This window comes from Patiria miniata, unplaced genomic scaffold, assembly GCF_015706575.1.
Source record: "Patiria miniata isolate m_02_andy unplaced genomic scaffold, ASM1570657v1 HiC_scaffold_15, whole genome shotgun sequence".
NCBI classification, from domain to species: Eukaryota; Metazoa; Echinodermata; class Asteroidea; order Valvatida; family Asterinidae; genus Patiria; species Patiria miniata.
This window is the reverse complement of record NW_024037053.1, coordinates 5,094,060-5,118,147: the sequence shown is the minus strand read 5'-3', so window position 1 is coordinate 5,118,147 and position 24,088 is coordinate 5,094,060. Positions and strand designations below refer to the sequence as shown.

General features: G+C 41.1%; 2 protein-coding genes across 3 annotated transcripts in view; one reads left to right on the top strand and one right to left on the bottom strand.

Moving 5' to 3' along the window:
• Positions 1–12,443: 12,443 nt before the first annotated feature.
• LOC119722548 lies at positions 12,444–16,493 on the top strand. The gene has a single exon (XM_038192736.1). The coding sequence runs from the start codon at positions 13,641–13,643 to the stop codon at positions 14,766–14,768; it is 1,128 nt and encodes a 375-aa protein (XP_038048664.1). The 5' UTR covers positions 12,444–13,640; the 3' UTR covers positions 14,769–16,493.
• Positions 16,494–20,059: 3,566 nt separating this feature from the next.
• Positions 20,060–24,088, bottom strand: part of LOC119722546 (HEAT repeat-containing protein 1-like) — a 30,225-nt gene continuing 26,196 nt past the window's right edge. For both annotated transcript variants that reach the window (XM_038192734.1, XM_038192735.1), the window contains exons 42-44: positions 22,396–22,554; positions 21,843–21,951; positions 20,060–21,649 (exon numbers count right to left, since the gene is read on the bottom strand). In XM_038192734.1, the coding sequence (XP_038048662.1) occupies positions 21,561–21,649; positions 21,843–21,951; positions 22,396–22,554 (357 nt within the window). In that variant the 3' untranslated portion in view covers positions 20,060–21,560. The remainder of the gene's footprint in view (positions 21,650–21,842; positions 21,952–22,395; positions 22,555–24,088) is intronic.

Genomic DNA, 24,088 nt, shown 5'->3' with positions numbered 1-24,088 from the left:
TTGCTTTTTGTTTAGTTTTCGTTTCACTATTTTTTTAAATCATGACTAACCTCCAGCGTGGAGTGCTTTGTCGGCAATTGTCTCTGCCCATTTTCAGTTCGTTATGCGAGGACCGTGGGTTTTTCTGTAATGTGATTTAAGTGTTTACCAATACTGATATCACAATAATAGCGTAGGCCTAATCTGTTTTTTTAATGTGATTAATGTGATTTTAGCCGTATTTTCAAGATTTCTTTTATTAACCACGAATTCGTGTAAGTAGAGATGAAGTTAACACTTTTATTTTTTTACTATAATATACTTTGATTTTCCAAAGTCTCTGGTGTCACAGAAAAAAAGCGAAAGCAATTAACAACAGAAGTACTTGACATAAGTTTAATTTGATCAAGTTGGATTTATAAACTGGTCTTGCTGTCCCCAAGCTAGCTACAATGTATAACACTGGACCTATATTCCATTCGTGAATTGATCTTTGTGTCCTCAATGAGCCTCCGTAAAGTCAAAGGTCGTGGTCACAGAGCACACAATACAAACGCCTGCAGCAAAATTTAATTTGTAGGATCTTTTGTCGTAGTTTTCGTGTCATTACGTGACAGGGTTTGTGTATATCAATGACTAAGCAACTATCGCTGTACACTGTGCTGCAAAATGCGTACTTGACCTGAAATATAGGCCTAATTTGTTTTCGGTGCAAGTTTACAAGGCCTGCTTCAGAAGCATACATGTACTCGAATGTTTGAAAACTATTTGACCTTTTTCTTTTTTTAAAGTGCACGTCTTTAAACATTTAAACAAATTTCAATGCTTTTTTTCCCTTAAAACTGAGGAGGCTGTTGTGATATTGTTTTAGGAACACACTCTTTAGTTTAGGGGTTTTCTGTTTAAATTGTGAACCCAAAAATGTGCTTATTGAAAACATTTGTGAGAAAAGTTTTGCTCGTCGATCATGACGTACTGAAACTCCCGCAAATCACCAAAAATAAGAAAATTGTACAAATAGCAAAATATCAACAATTAATTCTGGCAACTTTTGGTGCTGTAACACAGGTTTCTGCCTAAAACGACGTACATCAAACTTTTGCTCATGAATATGGAAATTTACATTAGCATAAAAAAGGTACCAAAATACTCTTGAAAATGCCAACATGAACATCGAAAAATAAAAATTACATGTGTCCTTTCCAGCCGAATTCAGGCGTTCTTAAGCGCTTCATCGAATCATCCTGTATTGAAAATTCAGGGATTTTTTTCGTCGACATATTATAGGTCTCATAAAAATAAACTTAATGTGGATCTTTTAATTTCAGTAGAACTTAAAGCTCGAGGTCGGAGCAGTGCAAATCAGCTCCGTCACCCCGAGGCAACTTCCATTATTAGCATTACATATGGCAAGGTGCCAAACATCAGCCTACAGTAGGTCTATACAATGTCAACCCCAATTAATTGAAGGCAAATGACCGAGTAAATCCGTATTGCTATGGTTACCATCAAAACGACCCAAGCATATACGAGCTGAAGCTTTACCCCCCTGGCTGCACTTCTCGTCACAATAAAAGAACTGTAATAAGCTCGCTCTCTTTCCGCATTTGGTACATCAAGTACAAAAGAAATCATGCAATAAAAATACAACTTAAAATAGAAACGACCTTGCGATTTCAAAACACTGTGTGTTGTGTTGATACTGGCCAATTGCCAAACGACTTTCATTTTTAGATTTCGCAGATATTTGCACACGCGAGAGTTGTACAATCCGGTTCAACGTTTATTTTCGGCTCAACCTTTCGTTGACAAAGGTCTGAACCCTGGGGAGCGTTCTGCAAAACAGTTCTGGAAAACAGTTTACGTTAAATCTTTCGCAATTGTAGGTGTAGAGAGCTCTAGTTAAGTTAGATGCGCATCATTTTGTGTCTCTTCGATGGTTAAACTTATTTTAAAGCCACCTTAAATGAGGCATGAATGCTTCGGATTGGGCCTGATACATATATCAGTATTTGGACAGGGGGTGTACAAAATCAACGATACCATCGTCAGAGGATCCTCTCCCACCTACACGATCCTACAATCTACTTTGTTGTCAAGTAAGTTGTTGTTGGACACATCTCACTTGCCTTCAGGATGGAACCAGACTTCGGTGAATTTCTCTTCACCAGTTCATCTCCTCCTCGTCAATATTCCAACCTAACTCACAGCCACCGTGACAAACCACCAAATGCTTTCTACCGATCTGCCAGCAACCTGTCTCCCGTAAGCGAGGGCAGTGAGACAGACTTAGAAGCCAGGGGAATAATTGGCAGTAATTTCATCCCGGACCCAGTTCACGTCATCGCCACCAGCGTCCCACCAAGCAAGACGTTTCAGATGCTCACACGAGGAGGGATTTTTGAGGATCCTGATGACCCTTGGTTGGCTTTGGATGACTTCTCTGAAACGCGGGCTCATGTGCCTCAAATCAAAGAATGGTTTTCAGAAAACACGACTCCTGATCGCAACGCAAATATATTGAATCAAGGAATAGCATCACCTTCACTGAACAATCAACGGTCGCCTCTTACCAGGCCCAAGATGCGGAACAATAACTTCAATGCTGGGCCAACTAAACCTACACCAAAGTCCCCTGTGACGTTGAAAAGACCAACGGATGGTGAGACCGACACGATGCCACTACCTACTGCCGAGCATTCGGTCGAGCAGGCGGTGCACAGAGAACGAGTCAACTCATTGCTGCAACCATCCAAAAGCAAAACTGCACTCAAAAAAATCAGTCCCCCGAGCGTTTTGGCGGTCAATCTTCCCATTTCGCGAAAGATCTCCCCACCTAGTGAAACTTCAAACAGCAAGATTCGATCACAACTTCAACCACCATTGCCTGGAAAACCTGCCCCAAATGCCGCCTCACAGAATAAACTCTTCACACCATCCCCCGTATCTCCGTCGAGAAAACCCAGCCCCTCTCGCGCCTTGCTCAGTGGAGCCTCCCGTAAAATCAGCCCACCAATCTCCTCCACGCATGACAACCCAAAAGTATTCAGTCAACGTTATCGTCGGAAAAGTCTGCCTGATATCCGAGTTGGCACACCAATGGAAAATCTGACAACTTTCTTCAAAGCTCCCTCTATCGACGGGATCAAATCTCCATCGAGGCAGGCATCATCGCCAAGACGTAAGACGTCTGAGCACTGAATTCCAACGCTTCATTCAGAGGAGGGTTCTTCAGTTCGTGCTACAATCCGCTGCCTTGATTAACTCCCTTGTGACGTTTTGCTAACTTTGTTGGTGGACATTGGGGATTGTGCATCAACCTGAATCCTTCACGAACTGCGCAAACGAACTAGAGCTGCTGGAAGACATGCATATCTTCACTCCAGCTGTGCTCCAGATAAGACTGAACGAAAAGCATTCTATATTAAAGTAAAATATGACTTCTAAATGTCAAAATTCTCAGATGTTTTACATTAAAATAGGAAATATCTATACACATGAAAAAAATTGATATTTTCTGTTAAGAACGAATTTATTTCTATATATATATTTAAGTAGACTATTTTCGCAAGTCTTCACATAATAGCTCTTCTATAAATTTATTTAAATAGACTATTTTCGCCAGTCTTCACATAATAGCGCTCTTATTATGAAATAGTATCCTATTAATTAACATCAAATTACATTATTATTTTTTTTTTCAATTTGGCTACAAATGAGATTGCTTCAAACGTACAGGCAACATGCCCAAGGAGCCCTTTAACACATTCCAACACCACCGGAGGACGGATGTGCTATTCGAGAGAATAGTATCTCAAAAAATATGAGGGATATCGGTCAAAATTGTTGATTTTTTCTTAAACGAAAATCTATCATTTTTGCTCAAATCTTTGAAACAAAATGCTGTTTGAATATTAAATGAAGGTCCTCTGGCATCCATAGGCATGTCTGAGATTTTGCAGAAGATTGCAGAAAACATACCTAAGGGGCTCTGTAACACACTCCAATTAACTCGATTTGGGGACAGATGTGCCATTCAAGAGAACTTATGTGTCAAAAATATGGGGGGAATCGGTCATAATTGTTACATTTTCCTCAATAGGCCTAAATCCATCATTTTGCCCAAATCTTCCAAATGATGGGTGTTTGAATTTTAAAATGAAGGTCCTCTTGCACCTATAGCCATTTCAGAGTGGTTTGGGGGAAAGTCATTTTTGACCAATTTTAATAAAAAATGTAAACCCTTGCAGTTTTTTTCTTCAATTTGGCCGGAAAATGAAATTGCTTCAAACTTGGAGGAAACATGCCTTAGGAACCCTAGAACACATTCCAACTCCATTTGGGGACAGATGTGCCACTCATAAAGAACGAATCCGTACACAGTTTGAATTTTACTGTGAGCGTTCCTGCAGATGAGACTAAATATTTTTAATGACATTTCGAACATGTAATTTCAAAATATTTAAAGTTGCATTCCCCGTGCTCTTATCGAGGTGATCCTAGTTAAGATTCCTTTACTTCAACAGCAATCTTAAAAGTCATGTTACGTTAATTCAGTAACAATATATGCACAAGGTCTACACATGCCGAAACAAACTAACACCTCAAAGATGGCCGATAAGCAGACGAGGTATTGGTAATGTGTCCCTCAGTTTTCCTCCAACCGAAATATAGCAAAATACTGTACCGAAATCTACCAAAATGCAACACAGTAAATACAATCTCAAAGTCTCTCACAGTGCTATAATAACTTATAACCAATCAACAATTACACAAAACATGTGAATTCAAATAAAATTCAATGTTGTGTTCTGATCACTGCAATCCTTTATTATAACAAATAACAAAAAAAACTCAATTAACATACAACTACTCTTGTCACTTTATTCAATAAAGTGTCAATTATTTTTAAGAATTTACACTTAGCTGTAGATTTTGTTTGGAGAATCTACAGGTTTCGTTGTGAATAGCCCCTGTAAACAATTTCATGCATGAACGGATCAATTTGAAAAGTAGCGCTCTACTTTCCAATCACAGTGCACGAGTGTTGGGTATTTTTGAAATAATTTGACATGTACCTGACTTTAACAACTAAATTATCCATGACAAAACCCGTAAAAATTGAATGAATTTCGAGCGAAATACGGGAAAATGCCGTGCATACGCTAAAGCTGCAAAATGTACCTCTCCATAAACATTCACCTTAAATTTAAGGCCTTTTTTTACAGTGTACTATTCTAAAGTTTCCTTTTTCGGATTTTGGTTAATTCTTACGTTTTGTTGACACAAGTGAATGTTCTCTTTGCACTTTTCAATTTGTCGCTCTTATATTTTAAATTTTATTTTCGGTAGCGATTAAAGACCTTTATCAACTACTCTCCATAGGCGTAGCAAGCGCGGGGGGGGGGGGGGGGGGGGTTAAGGGGGTATTTACCCCCCCCCCCCCCCACACAATATTTTGTATTTTGTAAAGACTGCCCTTTTCCATTCAAATGCCCTTTTTTTCACCAGTGCTCCCCCCCCCCCATTATTTTGTAAAGATTCCCTTTTTTTAACAAGTGCCCCGAAAAAATTCGTGCCCTTTTTTGTGCCATCAGCCGTTCCGGGTGCCTTTTTTTTTAATTTCGCGCATGTATCGCCCTAGTACCATATAGTGTCCGTTAGTGTGCATAATCGTCGGTTTTGAACAGCGCCCCCATCGACAGATGGTGCCAGCCCCCCCCCCCCCCCTCCCCGCCCTACCCCACCCCCATTTGATTTTACGGGGGCCAAGAGTCCGGAGAAAAAAAACGCGACTTCTCAAGAAATTTTTACTCCCCCCCCCCCCCCCATCAAAATGACCTTGCAACGCCACTGCTATCTCTCTCTTTTTATTTCTATTTTATTTTAGTTTTGTTTGTTTTTGTTTTTTTATTTATGTGTTATCTATATTGAAATGTTAAAATTGTAACTTTATTTTTATCGTTTGTCTTTTCTTTCTTACTAAATTTACCTTATCAACGATTTTCACAACATTTCACCTTAGCTCGCGATTTTACATCAATCTTAACCCCTTTACTCTCAGTTATATAATAACGTCTCCTCTGTCTCTGTTCTTTAATTAAGTAATGGACAGTAAACAAATAACAAAAAGGACAATCCGTGGATAATGGATAAATAACTGAATTAATCAAATTGAAACTTACCGATCAATGCTTCTGAGATGATATTCCAATGTTATGCATTTTCCAGACGAAATAATTCCGTGTGGCAAGTGAGATATTCTGATGTGTACCCCATGTGACAAATATCAAGGTCAGTAGGCTTCATCTGAGTGGACAATGAAACGTGGTTCCACAAAATGAGCAGCTCGCCAAACGTCCTTGTGGTTGGTGTTAAACATCCTCAATCCCGTGTTATCGCATTTTAATAGTTTTTAATCCAGTATATTTCCGTAGTTGTAAACGCACACGTGTAGCTCCATTTTGATTTGAGAAGTAATGAAGAGAGTATGCACAACCTACAGATGGTGACTGCGTGCATGCAGACCCTATTTCTAGGACAAATGTGAACTGTACATCGTAATAGATGGAATAAAAGTTGTGCGCCCATGCAGAGGATTAACAATAAGATTCTGGTAAGGATACAAGCGCATAATTAAGTGCCAGGAGAAGGTTTTACACAGCTAGCTAGCCAATACTGAACAATGGATCGAATTCATCTCATAGCTTAAAGCATTAGTATAAGAATCGACACTTTTTGTTCCCTTGTACACCGGACAATATTTGCGGGAGGGACGTAGTTTAAGTCGGGGAAACGACTCAAAAGGAGGAGATTCTTTAATTGAAGTGGCTCGGACGATTCGCGTCTTTGGCCATTCGAATCAAAGAATCTCTACTTTTTCGTCGTTTTTCCTTAAACAGAATATGAACTATTTTATACAAAATGCACAAAAAGATAAAGCTTTGTGTGTTAAATTCGACGGTGTTTAAATACACTGATTCTGACATTTAATAAATGTAAAAAGTCAACCTTACACCCCTTTATACTTCATGTAAAAGCGAGGCGAGTGTAATGGTGCCAAACATGTCTAGTTTTAATGGCGTTCGCCGTTAACAATGTATTTAATTCGCTCTAGATTTCACTCTTAATAGTCATACTATTATGTACCGTATACCGAAAATGCCGAAAAAAATTTACTTTATGTCAAACCGTTATCTCCAACTATTATAAAATCATGCAAATATACCATTTTTCACCTAGAAAGACGCAATTTACACATCGCCATTTACAACACTTTGCAATTCAACTATTTACATGCAGCTTGGACAAAGAATTTACTAAATTCCCAAGCCGACACATCAAACCAAAACTTGATCTAAACAAAAATTAAATTCCTCCTTACAATAAAAATGGACCCCCTTTTTATTGGAGAGCGTCTAGATCTCTTAAAACAACTTCCAAAATGCCATGGAAACTCAACCAAAAATGTAGCCATTGACCCCAGCATCTTTTAAAATTCCTGTACCTTTAAGTGATTTTTTTCTTGCTGCTGGTACTCCTTTGTGCACTCCGACGTGTGGCTCACACTATTGATCTTACACACATTAATCTTTGGCCTATAATGGCAATCAATCTTTGCCCCATAATTATCTAATCATGATTGTAATATCAGACCGTTTCCTATCTAGTATGACAGAGAACCATACTGTGTGAAATATAGATCATTAAAAGATTAATAACAGATAAGAGGGCTAAAGTGCACTTGCACCGTCGTGTTGATAAAGACAGAATGTGAATAGAACACGAATTAGCACTGATAAATACTTTTGCACTGAAAATACCATCAAGATATACAGACTCCAGAATTGTGTTTACGACCTTTAAATTTAAAAATAGAACTCTTTTACATACATATATATGCCCACATTGAAACTTTAGAGAACAAGACTTAACTAGACAAACATACAGCCCGCGCGTGAGAGTGGTGCACACTTATACTCATGCAATCATCTCAAGTGTCGAGCTCACCAAACTTCCCAAGGATGCCGCCATCTTGTTTAATTATTACGATGATAATTGGGACAGGTTCAAGCGATGCGAATTTCATGGCGTCAAGTGAAAAGTTATTGCGACGTTCTCCGTTACCCTAACGAGTTCGCTCAAAACTCGGTCTGCAGGGTGGTAGAAAACATCATGGGAAGTTTTGGACAAAATGAAAGAAAATACAAACTACCAATTTCTGACACAAAGTACACTGTATATCTAAAGTGCAATTGGATCACGCATGGCTGTATATAGAGATATAAAGTTGTTTTGTCAAACTTCACACATATTGAATATCTGGTAATGGGATAATAGAACGTACCAATCTTTATATTAAGTACATCTCCATGATAACATTTTCACCTTAACGAGCTGTGGCATGCCAAGTTAGACCAACACAGTGGTTTTGATAAACACTTCAAAAGTCGTTAGCAAGTACCGCGGTCGCTGAGTTCACCATACCTAGGATGGGCGCCGGTCTTCGACCCCACATGAAACGATACCAACTCACTCGTGACTAGGCTGAGCCTACAGTACCAAAGCCACATATGTTCTCCACATGGGTCTTGCTTCACGAAGATATACTGCAGCTGTTGAATCAAACGTCCATATCGTCAAAAAGGAACTATCGACCAATCAAGACAGTGATGGCTTAAAGCGGCAATGCATTATTATATTTTGATGAATATTTAGACTGCTAACTCTTTCAATTCGAGATGGACAAAGGTTTACTACAAGCGGCCAGGGCAGCCACAGCACAGGGAGAGATAGTACCACTTGAGCTCCCAGATATCAATGTTACTGACTGCGCCTTGGTCCATGTCAAAAGAGTGGCATTTGCAGAGGAGAAACAACGCGGTCCTATCGCGCTACGAGACAGAAAATCAAAGTCACCAACTAGGGCAGATGACAAATGGATCACATTAGATCATCGGCTTATGTGCAGGCCTCATGCCACGTCTCCAAACCAACCGAGCTCTCCGGATACCGAGTCGCCATCGACGCCACATCTAAAGGTTCGTAAGGAAACTTCAGCCTTGTTCAGTTCATCTCTGAAGGACAACCAAACGCTTCGAAGATTCTCGAGTCCCAACCCACTTCGCCAGACTGACCTCAAGTCACCTTTGAAGAAATCTGTGTCTCTGCCACCTTCACCGATCGTGACAAGACGTCGAGGATCAAGAGCAAACAGCGCGTCAGGAGATGCAAGAGCGACACTACGTCCCAACAGTGGTACCGTCAACTGCTTCGGCCGAACTCATTCCCAAACAGACAACATAACTCGACCGGTCACATCTTATGCCAAATCATCGGTGGGGTTCCAGTCGGTCTTTAACGATCCTGAAATAAACCCTGTGCTCATCTCACCAGACCAAATCCCAATGACCCCAAGCAACATGCACATGCGAATGACGGGCTTCGAACTCCGACATCGCGTCATGCGGAGAGCGTTTCGACTGAGTGACTTGTGTTTGAGTGATTCTTCAAACGATCAGCATACATCGGACACGACAAAATCACAAGAAAGCAACGGAGAACAGCATCAGGGAGAATCCACTGAAGAGTTTCACAGAACGAGGTCTGATGCCAGTCTGGAGGAACAATTTAAAACACTCCAGCATTGTAGATACTTGAGACATCCTGTTAGTAACTTACCTTAAGGTGACCTTCTCACTGACAGTGGATTGAACATTCATAAAACAAGATTATCGGCATGTAGACCCTATCTAGAACTCTACCTTAAGTGTGTAACATAACCAACTACGCCACGGCATATTATGTTAGTTTTTGTCGTCAAAATGCACAAAGCAAAGTAAATTAAGTGTGATGCAATACACTAACTGAAGATGGAAAACAATAGTTTTTCTTTAACTAAATGTAAAATTGCGAATTTAAATAGAATCTAAACAGAAATACGGTGTCTCTTGAAATAGGTTACGAAAATGACAGTGATTGCATACAAGGAATAAAATGACTGGTAAAAATAATCAAAAGATATTAGAAGAAAAAAGAAGTGACATAAACTGATGTCTTCAATTTACAAAATTCTTCTTGAGTGTAATGTAAATTGTCCGTATCCACAGTGAGAAAGATGGAACGGATAAAACATGAATACAAGCATCCGCTCAAATTAGAGAAATTGAGGGAAATGATACCCATCACGACGCGTGTGTTTTTGATTTTTTTTCTGAAATAGCGGTATATTCAGTTTTTCAATCGTCCCATGCATAAACAACCATAAAATCTGTCTGACAGTATGTGTACTCAACCTGGTTCCTATGACTACGCACTTTCTACGCCATTTTGCTTTTCACCGTGCATAGCAGGTCCAGGGAGTGGGGATTGGATTGAGGTTGGGTGGATAAGACGGTGAAGCACTGAACGACCGGCCGTCGCAAATAAGATAATCGGGGTGGAGGGGGGTTCACTCGTTCCCAACGCCGAAGGGCGTTGGTGACCTTAAACGGAGCTGTCATCAAGGATACATTGGATAACCTGCGAGGTCAACACTTAGATTGGTTATAGCAAAATGATATGTCCACGATGCTGCAGCTAGCGTTTCCTTCACAAAGTAGTTGTAAAATGTATCACGGTTACACCATCGTCCTCTGATAGGGTGTTGGGAACGAGCGAAACGGGGCAACATTTGTCGCTAGCGGGTGCTATTGTACCCCCTCCTTTCTTGGACTGGGGGAAACTCATCTTCACTCGTGGTTATACGCTCGGTTCTTGAAGGGTTCTAGTAATTTGGAGCCTAAGCATCAATATCTGTTTCTGCATTCCGTGTTTTGGTGTCAGTAGCTTAATTCTGTCGCATGCGCGCCGTGGCAGGACATCAGCAACTTCTGCCGCCACAGCGCCCTCACGTTAACACTCAGAGAAGCATCAGACCGATGAGGGCGCCCTGTAGGGAGTTGATCAAGATGACGACGAACCAAAACACCAGGCTGTCAGTCTTATAACGAAAAAAATTCCTTGTGTAAGAGACAGTGGCGTAGCCACAGGGGGGCGTGGGGGGCGACAGCCCCCCCCCCCCCATGAAACCTTGTCGCCCCCCCCCCAGTCGCCCCCACTGAGATTTTGAGTTTCTAAAAAAATTATCATTGATCTACATATGACGCCCCCCCCCCCAAGAAATGTTCCAGCCTTCCCCCCCCCCCCCCCCCCCCCCCCCCCCCCCCCATCACTGAAAAATTCCTGGCTACGCCACTGGTAAGAGAAAACTTCATTAATTTTTCACGGATGACCTGCAGAAAGGAATAGGAGAACCCCTGCAACTATATGAATAATTTAGGACATCTATTCCGTTGACAGTATTACATAATTGTCTCTCTTGCTCACGGGAAAAAATGTATCGTCTCCACAGATAAAACCTTGCTAGTCACTTATTGAAAAGAAAACTCCATTAAGATGTTCCTTTGGGAAGTAAGATAAAAACATGTGTCCGATGAACTGTTATTAAATACACATGCGTCAAAATATATCACCGTACTCACGTGATAAAACATATGTCATAGTAAACTAAGCTTGATGTTACTTACTGAGACGGTATCCTGCTCGTCACTTAAAATACGGTACTTTATTTCTACAGATTTATTTAGGAAATCGAACTGCAGCTTCATTGATTAAACCAGTTAAGGCAACGCCCACCCAGAGTTAATTACTTGTAGTCAGTAGAGGGCGCTCTACAATCTCCCAAAGTAATGCCACTGATGAGTGTGACAATTATGTGACTTCTTCATTCGCTCTAATCTACCGCCCTCACAGGCGCTGATAAACCGATCCCTACCATCATATTTGGTTCTCCACTATAATGTCCCCCACCGTTCCCCGCGGAACGCCAATGTAGTTCATCCACCTCCAGCAATAACGTTCGTGGCAACATCTGGTCGAAAATTTGCCCAAACTTATAAAAATAATCTCAAATGTCCTCAGAGAGCTCGAGGGTCCTAGCCTCAACAACGGATTACAATAAAACATTAACGCGCTGTGCTCTCTTTTGGGGTCTCTCTTTTGGGGTCACTAAAGGTCAGACATTAACGGCTTCTTTTATGGAAATCACGTTCAGTGGTTTGGTTTTGCATCGTTGGTTGTGCTTTTTAGTCCAATTTAAGTGACATGTCATTCTCATTTCAGGTTCAGTCGCAATCAGTTTAATTCATTCAAGTCATAAAGAAAACAAGTCAAGTTATTTCCCTTTAAAAAAAAAATATAAGGCGTATTTCAATCAATAATGTTTTTCTGTTTAATTTACAAACTTGACGGTTAAACTTTTGAATATTTTAGCATGAACTTTAGAAAAAGTAAAATGTATGACCCCAAATGGTAGATTGATCACATGGGATGAAAAAGCCCCAGTTGGTGACCTTTTTGTAAGCAACTACGCATGCGCCTACGACTCCATTTGGCAAGAGCAATAAAGAGGCGAACAACCCCATCGGGAGGGGGAGAGATAGGCTCATGCTGGGTGTGTGGGTAGATGTGTCAGGTTTTCATTGTGTCTTCAACTCGTGTTGGATGACTGAGGAAGGTTGTATCCAATAAATCGACCCGTGGTCAATTCAGCTTCCCCACCGATCCCCATTCAGTCTGCGCAACTCGGCGTGTCCAGCAGAATTGGAGGAAATGGATCGCTATCGTTGTTGAGAGCAGCGATCCAGGGGTTTCAATGAGCCGTGGACATTAGTCCCATTCAGAAAACTTGTATGGGTTGCAGTGGCCACGCCAGTACGTCGATATCACTTAGTGCTGTCTACCTCTCCCCCGGCGGTAGAGACTACGTTGGTCCAAGAACTCCCCGACGCCAAGAGAGAATCGAAAATGTTCTAGCTTCAATACAGCCGGGATGAACACCCTGGCAAGCAAAGGAGATCAGGTGTAATGCGGACTTGGTACCCACTGCGAACCGTGAACATGATCCTGATGATGATCACTCATCTCTCCATGCAGGTCAACTGTTACTGGATGTGATCGTGCGTGGCGGTCGGGAATATTTCCCCCTCGGAGCCAGCCACACAATGCGTGTGAATTGAGTTGGACCATGGTTGGACTTGCTACGCTCCCAACAGCGAACGAGCACTACATGGCGATATCATGTCAGGAACAAACAGCGAGAGTTAATTGTAGGACCCGAATGAGAGTATGATTATTATCATCAACAACAGGTGGCCTCAGCGAATGTAATCGATCAATGGGATAACTTTCACTCTATTCCGAGCTGAGGACTGTTACAAGCAGATCATCCATGAACAAGGTTTGTCAATAACTATTCGCAAGGAGCGAATTGTGTTCGTAAACCCACATAAGCTGTTAAACCCGCTTATTGACTGTCCCAGTCCGTCTTTAACCAGAACTGCTTCGAAGAAGTGGAAACATTACTAATTCATACTTCCTTTTTGTTGTGGATGAGTACCTTTACGTCATCATACCTCGACGCAATTTATAAACAACTTTCCATTGGCAGATCTCCATTCGGACAAGTAAGATCATCGGAGACAAGATTGGGGAATTAAATCGCCTATTACAGTGAAGCTAAACTGGCACGGAGTCTTCGTATCTTGGTCTAGCTCTACTGTGGCATGCTGTGATCCGGGCCAGTGTTCGACTGTTGTGGCTTTACGTGTTTACAGATTTCAATGCATGAGCACGCAAACATTATTATACCAGTCGACATGTCCACGCTCTCCGTCAAAACGAAGCATGGGTCGGAGCCCCCTCTACACCTGACCCCGTCTATGCGGCGTAAGGTAGCCGCTCCTATGTACACTACGGACATGACACGAGCCAAGACGGTTAATAACATCGAGGAGCAACAACTGAACAAGAAACTCCGAGACCTGGAGAAACAGCAGATCAAGATGCAGGCGGAGATCTTGAACCTCAAAGCTTCCTTGCTGCCAGAGATTAAGGTAACTTCGGCGTGGGAAGACAAATCAACAGACGAGAAATCCATCCAACCCTCCCAAGGTACAACCGACACCAATCAATTACGCTCTAATCCACCTGCCTCAGGATCCGAGGGGAATCAAGAGTTGCCTAAGAACCGGAAGCGCAGTGGATCGCTACCACCACTTTCCTTCCGTAAAGAGGCTGAAAGGGAAAGGCTGACGGCGGCACCAGAATCAGCAGACACCGGGACTCTCTTTACCCCATCCCCGCCGTTAAACACTGGCGGTATCCGACGGTCCCGCTCCATGAACGAACTTGACGGACGGGCACGCCCTCGACCCAAATCAGCTCATATTGGAGCTACCGACGTCCACAACTCCAACAGACGCAGAAGTATTTGCCTACCAAGATCACGAAGTCTAAACTCCTCAACTGAGAGCCTGCCCTCAGATCCTCCCAATACCAAACGCTTATCGAATGCTGACGGGTCATCCGCAGAAAATGTTACCAGACCGCGAGCGCAGACTATATCATCCCTCCTTCCGTTAAGGAAAGCTAAGAGTACTACCAACATCAATAAAAAGGTCCGAACTCGTCGTGTCACTGTGGATATGGCGGATCTAACTCGACTCGATAAAGACAGTATCTTCAAGAACCCATCTTACAATCCTGTGCTCCTGAATCCATCCCAATCCCGTGCCACTAATAGTGTACCCCGTCACAGACGAGCAACAAGCCCCGTTCGGCTCAGTCATCTCAGTCCGGATGCTATGCAGCCTTCACCACCTGCAAAATCTACCCCGACTTTACAAGACCAGTTTGAGCAACTCAAAGCCTGCAGATATCTCCGTGTACCTTCTGAAGACAGTGACTAAGAAACATTTCTGTGTAAGCGTAAAACAATAAGAACAGCAGACACTAAACCAGGAACAAAGTAAAGTGGCGAAAACAAACAAAATGGGTGGTTTGTTCCATTAAAAGATTTCCAAAGATAAGTGCCTCTACGTATCTTGATACCTTTACTGGTCTGATCAATCTGCAGGGACGGTGAGTCAAATGAAAGTGACCTTGATTAATGATTTTTTTCTTAAAAAGTAATCAAATTTAATACACGAATGAAGTATATCTCCCTAGAGTATGTTCTTCCACTCTTCTGAAAAAAAAAGAAAATTACTGAAATTTGTCCATGCCAGCAGAAGTAATGCATGTTTTACTCAAAGAACCTATTTTTAAAGCTGTCCGTGGATCTAGGAATGCCATTGGAAGCTACTGAGCCGAGTGAGAATTACAGATTACACACAGGCATTCAAATATAAATGAGATTTTAAATATTTGAGTCAAGACTGAGACATTAATTTTTACTATGTTCGATTTTGTGTTTCGAATATGAGAACAAGTCTACTCGATCTTTCTTTCTGAAATACTGATGGCCATTGTTTGTCTGTTTTCCTTTGCAAGTTTTCGTTCATTCATGGAGGTGGGAAAACGTTTAAGTTTCATTGTACTTAATGGGTTATTCATCAGTTCCTATCACGGGATATAATCAGTGGTGGACAGCTGAATCTTGTGATCTTTTTAACTTGAGAATAGAGTATGCAAACTAAGTGAAACTTTACAGTTACTATATAACACGTACTTTATCTCTATGTTATTTTTTTTAATATTTGTTTCTAATTCGGTCACTTTCTTGTTGACTCACCCTAGAGCACTTACGTAGTTGCGTATGAATAATGAATTCCGACAAAGTTGCATTTGAATAATTCTAAACTTTTTTTTCTAAACAAAAACTTGTAAAATAAATGCTACCATGGAAAATGTCAAATCTTTATAAACACATTTACATGTACATTCACACTTATCTTGTTAGTGTTTAATTCGCGACTGACAGTTGGTATACAATTTTTGAGAAGTTTTTCGCAATGCCATGTTTATTTTTCCCCGAACAAACTTATGCATAATTATGAATCACATACAAGTAATTAGCTCTGCAGCAGACAATATTTGTATAGTGAGAAGTAGAATGTTTTGAAATTAAAGTCTTATGTCGCTTTTTCCTTTTGGAACTATGATAGTTGGACTTTTCCCCCTAAAATTGCTGGGGCCTACATAGCTTAGGTATTAATAGTCGACGAAAAGCGATAACTTTAATAGGGCAACATCCATTATGCAGTACGGACTTACACAGCCTGACCTCAACCATTATCCAGTGCCACAATGCCCACACGATGGTTATAAATCAATTGTTAGGCAAAGCATTGTGCACTAAATATTATTGTTATGGCAACAGTTCAGGTACTACCTTTGAAAATAGAGCTGTACATTTGCTTTTACACTCAAATTGAAGATGCCAAAAACGAATCTTGTATTATGACGTGTTATACGCTCAACGCGTGCTAATGAGTGTCAGGCAGGCATTACATGTGTTAGCTTTTGTCTTAAATAAACCGACACGTACACGTTATTGATCATTGTTCCCACACGTTATATTATGTACATATATCAATGGTGTTATAAGATTGTTGTGTGGTGAGCGACATGCCATTTTCCCCCTTGTGTTAAAAAAAGTTGAATTTATCTTGCCATTTGCACCCATTCAACGAGTTTTGAGTAGATCATAATTCAGTTCTTTTTAATATTTTTTTTACAGACTAAACGAAATATATACTACTATAGAAAAAAATCTTGAATCGAAAATACTTTCGGCACTCCAAAGCCAACGGAATTCTCAAGAGTGGTACATGCGACTAAAAATAACCTGTTTCCAGGGAATTGCCTACTGACGTCAGAAGTATTTTGATTTACAGGTCTAGGGGTCAAAGTTTATACCCTCACATCTCCAGTCAGCAACAAAATGAAAGGGGAAACAAGTCCACAGTTCAGGTCTTGTGTTACGACAGGAACAAGTCAGGGCAAATTCTCCATGCAGACGGGGAATCGGATTTATAAATTCTATGTAACTTTGAAGAGATGAAAATCCTCTTTGGACGCTGTGTCCTTGGGCACGATCAGTCGTAATCCAAATCTGACAGCAAGATGGGGGGGGGTCGATCATGTTCCTTCTTTGAAAGAAAGCATTTCCCCATACCCAATTTTCTTCGTTGACATTCGCCTCTTGCTGCTTTTCCCTGCTACTGATGTAAGAGTACAATACAGCCGGTTTACCCAATGGCGTGCATACGCTCGGCACGATGATTTACTTCTTCCTCCGTGACTTCTTCATAATTCACGTACATCCTGCATAATTCATTAGACACTTGTGGCTATAAGAACCAATCACCTACAATGTATCGATGTTTCCTACCACCTACGGCTACTCGAAGTACACTTTGTGCATGTACAAAGATAGATTGATTTTGGCTGTCCACAATAACAAAGGCGGCGATATATTTCTCACACTTCCAAAAAGCATTTCAACAAACAGATAACGTAATATAAAGTACACGTCCCAGGACAAGTGAAAACAGGAAAATATTCATCACACAATTAGAAAATAACTTATTCATGCTCGGGTTTTACGTTTGTACATCGCGAATTTAATAATTTCTATTTCCTGCGGAACACGTACGCCTATTATCAAGCGCTGGTTTGTTATTTCTACCACCTGCTGATCCGGTGCGTTTTTTAACTCTCATTCAATAACAGGTCAGTTTCTGCATTTGAACATATAAATAGTACGATGTCCTTTTGTGGTCAAAATTCGTGTGAATTCAAACAACATCGCGCTTCGATTGACAGAGTTAGCAATCGTAATATGCACATCATTTTACGTAGGCCTACAAGCCTATATCCAGTTCTGACTGTTTATTACACCACTAATCACCGACTCGCCCCACAATCAGCCCCTACAGAATCTCGTCTATATGACATAATTATCTTTTGTCCACGAAGACAGACAATGTTCAATTAACTTATCAAGGTTTAAATAACGACATCTTTGCTGTGCCGTGGTGATGCCTTGTGACTTGAAACACAGAGTAATGATAGGACAAGCGGTATTCTTGCTGCACGTTGAAATGTGCCACGGAGCACGAGTCTCCATTAAACCCACAAATCTAGTCGTGTCCCGCCGGGTCATCCATCAACTAGACATGCAATTACAGAGGCGAGCCCAACGAAATTGGACACAAAATACACACAGGCTAAAACTCCTTGACATTGTGAACTACATCGTCAATTTCTTGGTTCGGTGTTTGTATTATTTCCAGCAACAATGGTTGATATGATTACCGACTCGGGTCAAATTTGCAAAACATGACAAGGGGCGCTGTACCGACACTGAATTCGTCATTCTTTTATTGACAATAAGTCGTACATTTCAAAGGTTTTTGAGCTCGTATTTGACCGATAAATCTGTCACGAGTTGATATCTATTCACAGGTAACCTAGGTAACCGGATTGACCGAGTAATTGTAAGTTCAGGGAGTCCAGTATTCAGTTCCTACAGCAACGATCTATAAAGGGAGCAGTGATTTCAATCAAGTGGTTTTCAAAGTGTTCTCAAAAGTCGTGTATTCTTTTTTAGTGAAGCTGCCATGTTGCAACGTAAAACTTTGATTTTTACACCGGAAGTACGCAAACCTTTCTAATTAGAATTCCACTCGTTTTTGCTGCGTCAGTAGCCTACGTCACATAAAACATCCGATCTATTTAAAGATACATAAGAAACCGGATCCAAGTTTGATATTTGGATTATTTAGAATCATATGATACTGACGATATGCTGTGTACATGCACTAATATTATTCCCACAAAAGCTGTAACGCTTTGCGTTCCATACAAAACAACTACGTCACAAGCGTCACTTAGAGACCGTTGTCATGGCCTTGACCTGAAAGCTATTTCAATCATGTAATGCACTATTTTGAGAGAAACCCTAAAAAATAACAACATGCACTTTTTTCTTGATAAAGCGACTACTAAAGATTGCAAGATGAAAATTGAAAAGGCCTCGTTCGTTCTCGGTACAAAATGTACAGAGCAACAATTCTTGGGCGTGCATATAGGCCTATCATCACGAAAACTAGAAATTGCAAAAGGCAAACTTGCGAAAATATGATTCTAAAAAATCAAAGAATCACGGTTATGAATATAACGAGTGGCAGTTGGGGATCTCGCTTCGAGGTGGCCAAAATAATTGAATAAAGAATCGTCATACAATAAATGTAATAACAACTCCTGACCATACGGCCGTTTCATGAATCTACAAAGACACGTGGGAAATGCTGCATGAAAGATTGACTTATTATTGCATGCGCACGCCTCATTCAGCGGACAGAATTAGAACAGTGATGTAACTTGTCACGTGTGAGCTAGGGTTAACTTAGAGTCCATATAAGGTAAAAGAGACCAGATTTCATAGAAGTCAACATTTTATTTGAAACACGGTGGGGTTTGTTTTCGTAAGAAATACTGTACTGTATAAGAAGCTTGAAAGATAATAAGCGCTCCTCGATTCCTTGAAAATGTGTTTACCGACCGCCGTCAAATAAAATAATACGACGAATTTCAATCAAGCTCCTTTCGTCTTAAACCTGAAAAACACGATTCAGTGTCATTCGTAACGTCACAACTTACGTCAGCAGCGACCATGATTAACAAGTCGAATCTAAAGTAAGTATGGAGAAGGCCACTGTGGGTAGTGCTTTATTAGTTTACTAAGAAAAACACAATACTAGTCGTTTCGTTTTTATACAATTTCTAAGGACGGGACATTTATTCAGAGTGAATACCTATACCAGTATGGACGACGTTGTATTATGTGCAGGAACCCGGCCCGTGGTAAATACCCTAACGGAGCGATTCTATGAAAGAAAATTGCAAACAATGCACGCCATCATAACACTTTTATACGTAGATCACTGATACATAGAAATTAGATTTCTTGAGGAAACAGATCCAGCTTGGAAGGACATAATGTGGGAATAAACTACCCAGCTAGCCCCATTACTGCCACCTATATTATTCAGAACAAAGATCAGCAAGGTGACACAAGTAAAAAACCAACACAATGCCCAAGGCAGAATATAATTTCTACTTCTCTTTTTACAGGCCAAAGCTAATAGGAAAGGGTGTTGCATTTCTAGTTGGACATCTTTGCGCAGATTAGCCTTTTCTACAAAAACAAATGCGCAATACGGAAACTACAAACAACAAATTGCTGACCGTATTTGGATTTGAACTCTCTCCTGTAACACCACACAATTTTATTCCTTTTTATCTCAAAAAAAATATGACATAAAGGAGAGCCATAAACATCTAACCAAACCAAAAAGTAACAACCGAAAACGAACCTTTTCTGTTTATTCGATCTCTGATGTATATTTATTCAGTTTCACCAGTCGAAACGTGTACACAAATTACTTCTGAATAAAAAACAATATTCTGAGAATCAACACAAATTAACACGATTCTCATTGTCTGTCAAATATCCTCCAAATGTGACCTGAACATCGCATTTTGTTTCTGCTTTTTTTTTTGGCTGAAGTTATTCCATATTTGCCGAGAAAAAAATCAAATTGTGCAGTCAATACGTGAAAATTTTGCTGTAGCTCAATGGTTGGACAGGCCGATAGGCTTCAACGTGGAAGTACGTAAAAATGCAGTTTTGATCTCACGCTTGGGACCAGGCAAAACAAAATGTGACCAACTTTGCTCACTCTTTAGCCAGCAAAATTCTCCAAAACTTTCATTAGGCAAAGACAAGGTCCTCAGTATTTCACCAACCAAGCTTCAGGTTTCAATTCAATTTTTGAAGACGACTTTTCTTTAATATTTTGCACCTGAGACTGAAGCTAAGTGATTTCAATTTGAGGCCTAAGACTAGACTGGTACATGTCCAACTTTATGGAAGGATTGACCCTTCATCAGTAGTCTGGTGGCATTACTATATGTAGAAATAGAGAATGTGTAGAAATACAGACTATATAGGTACCAAATGTTTCTATTGACACAGTTGATTGATGAGAACTAAAGAGGTGTTGGACTGGTTGTTTCATGTGCCAGTCTATTTTCTTGTATTGCATGTTTTCACTGTCTATGGAGTCCCAAAATTTCCGGACTAACTTGGGACATTGCTGTTCCTGCTGATTTCATCCAAGAACATTACAAGAAACAATGTGCGCAAGGTTTAAATTTGCATTACTTGTCAATAAAAACGTTGACAATCTACAGAATGCCTGTGCATGTTCCCTAAAGTGTTCAAATGCATACATGAATCTTAAAAACAAAGCCTGTTTTTGGAACGCCACTGTCATTAACATAATTCCTGTAAAGGTACCCTTTAGAAGACATGATTTTGTCACAACTGCTTTTTAGAGGCAAAATCTTATTGTTGCAAATAGGCTAGATCAATTGCTCGTGGTCCAAAACATAAATAATTATACCAAAATCTGTTGGGGTAGGATAAGGTAACATGGGGGTTGCGGGTCATGAAAGTTTGAAAATGTTGTGCACAGCCCTATGGGAACATCTCCCTAAAGTACAATTTTCGATAATAATAATAATACTAACATTTGTTATTTTGAAAATGTCACTGCTTTGACAATATAGAATGTATTTAATTCGACGGCTGCAACAGCACATGAAAAATCATGCGCTCCCAGCACCGTGTTTAAAAACCAATCTTATGTGAAAGCTGGGTGCGTACAAATCAAGAATCTCAAAAATACCTAGAAGTACTTCTGCAGCGGCTCACCCAGAGTCTTCTCAAGCTCATTGACAACAAGTTGACACTGCTGCTCCACCTCCACTGACTCATCTGAAATTAAAAAGATTATTGGTCAAGTTTGAATGATTTCCTCAGGCCAATATAATATCCAAATCAGCCAAATATTCATCATTATACATATTTCCCTGTGGCCGGCATAACTTTTCCATTGCAACTAGTATCATCATTATTAATACTTTTTAGTGCCCTCTATCCGTGTCAATATTAATTATATTACCCTCACCTTCCATTAGCTCTGCCAGGAATGGAATAGTCTCAGGTAACAGAGACAAGTAATCCTCAGCAAGTTTCTTATGAAGTTCTTGAAGAACAGTCAAAGCTGCAAATCTCACCTGGAAAAAATGACAGTCAATTGTAACAGGCAATTATTTTAAGATCCAGTCCATTAAAATATTGCAAAATATAGTCCAGCCTTCCAGTGTAATATTGAAATCCATCACAAGTCCAGTCACAAGTCCAGTCACAAGTCCTTTCATAAAGCCAGTCATAAGTAACAGGATGAACAATGACAAAGGAATGTTTTTGTAACAGTCCATTTGAATAGCTAGTGACTTGACTTGAGACTTGTGATGGACTTGCAGTGTTTTGCAGTGACACGAATACAACACTGCAATCCTTCCTACAAGAACACTAAACTAGCCAACGAACTAACTGAAACAAACTTGACTTCATTTCTTTCTAAATATTGACACATCACAAAACATATTGTCTCCAAACAGCAGCTCATACTCAGTCTCCTCATACCTCAGACATTTCACATTTCCATGTCAACCAACCTTTGGTGAGCTATGCCTCATCTTCAATAACACCTGGTAATTCAGTGGTTGCCATGTCGACGAGTCATGTGATGCAACTAGGAGCTGAGCGATGCACGGAGTCAAGTGATTGGTTACTCTGTCCTGGTAAGCTGCGTCGGTTCCCTGCATGTTTTCAATCTAGAACAATAACATACAAGAGTAAGTCATTACTTCGTCTGGGACAACGTTGAGAATTCCCTATCAAAACTTAAAAGGATTAGGTTTGGTTTTTGGTTTGGGCATGCAAACTTTCTCAGACCAATTTACCTAAGATTGAAAGAGAAATAAGCAACAAGTTAGTTTCTCTGTAGTGGCCTATCCCGTCGAATACGACGATGTAGCTCGGTGTCTAGCTGCACGACGATTCTCGCAATCAGCAATATAGGCGGCAGAGGAAGCAGAGCGGCCAAGATGGACAGCGGATCGCCAACGAGTGCGGTCCTGCACCACGGTCTGCCAGGAGGTGACTGGGATTCGGAAGGTTCGCAGATCACGCTTTAGAACATCCTTGTAACGGAGTTTTGGACGACCACGGGGGCGAGGAGCATGAGCCAGCTCCCCAAAGAAGATGTCCTTCGGCAGTCGACCGTCCTCTTGTCTGCAGACATGACCAGACCAACGAAGGCGGCGAGCTGACAGCAATGTGAACATGTCGTTGACTCCTGTGAGCTCAAGAATGGCAGGGTTTGAGACTCGGTCTTGCCAGGAGATTCCAAGAATTGAACGTAGGCAGCGGAAATGGAACGCGTTCAGTCGGCGTTCCTGACGGCGGTAGGTCGGCCATGACTCACTGCAGTAGAGTAGCACACTAAGCACACAGGATACGTAGATGCGGATCTTCAGCTTGATGGAAAGGGCCCGGTTGTCCCAAACACGAGCACGGAGTCGGCCAAAGGTGGTTGCAGCCCTACCTATTCGGGAGTCAAGTTCGGTATCCAGGGAGTTGGTGCTGGTAACTGTAGAACCCAGATACTGAAATTTGTTGACCACGCTCAGAGGTGTGCCATTGATGGTGATCATGGGAGGGGGACCTGGGCCTTGCGATAACACCATTGTCTTGCCAAGGCTGATGATCATGCCAAACTCCGAGCAAGCACTGGCAAATGAGTTGCAGAGATGTTGAAGCTCATCTGCTGAGTGGGCAACAATGGCAGCATCGTCAGCATACAGGAGTTCCCGGATGAGAACATGCCGAATCTTCGTCCTGGCACGGAGACGGGACAGGTCGAAGAAATTCCCGGAGCTGCGTGTGTGAAGTAGGATACCAGATGGTTCGGGAAATGCACGGTGTAGCAGGGCTGAGAAAAAGATCCCAAACAGGGTAGGAGCAAGTACACACCCCTGCTTGACGCCCCGACGAACTTCAAACTTAGCAGATCTTGAGCCATTGAACTGGACTGTGGCGTGCATGTCGTCATGAAAACACATCAGAATAGACAAAAGCCTATCTGGGCAGCCCAAGCGCTTTAGGATGGAAAACAGGCCTGAACGACTCACGTTATCAAAGGCCTTAGTCAAGTCGATGAAGACCATGTACAGAGGTCGCCGCTGTTCAACACACTTCTCCTGGAGTTGTCTCAAGGAAAACACCATGTCAACAGTGGAGCGGGATGGGCGGAAGCCACACTGGCTTTCGGGAAGGATTCTGTTGGCAATGACCTGTAGCCGAGGT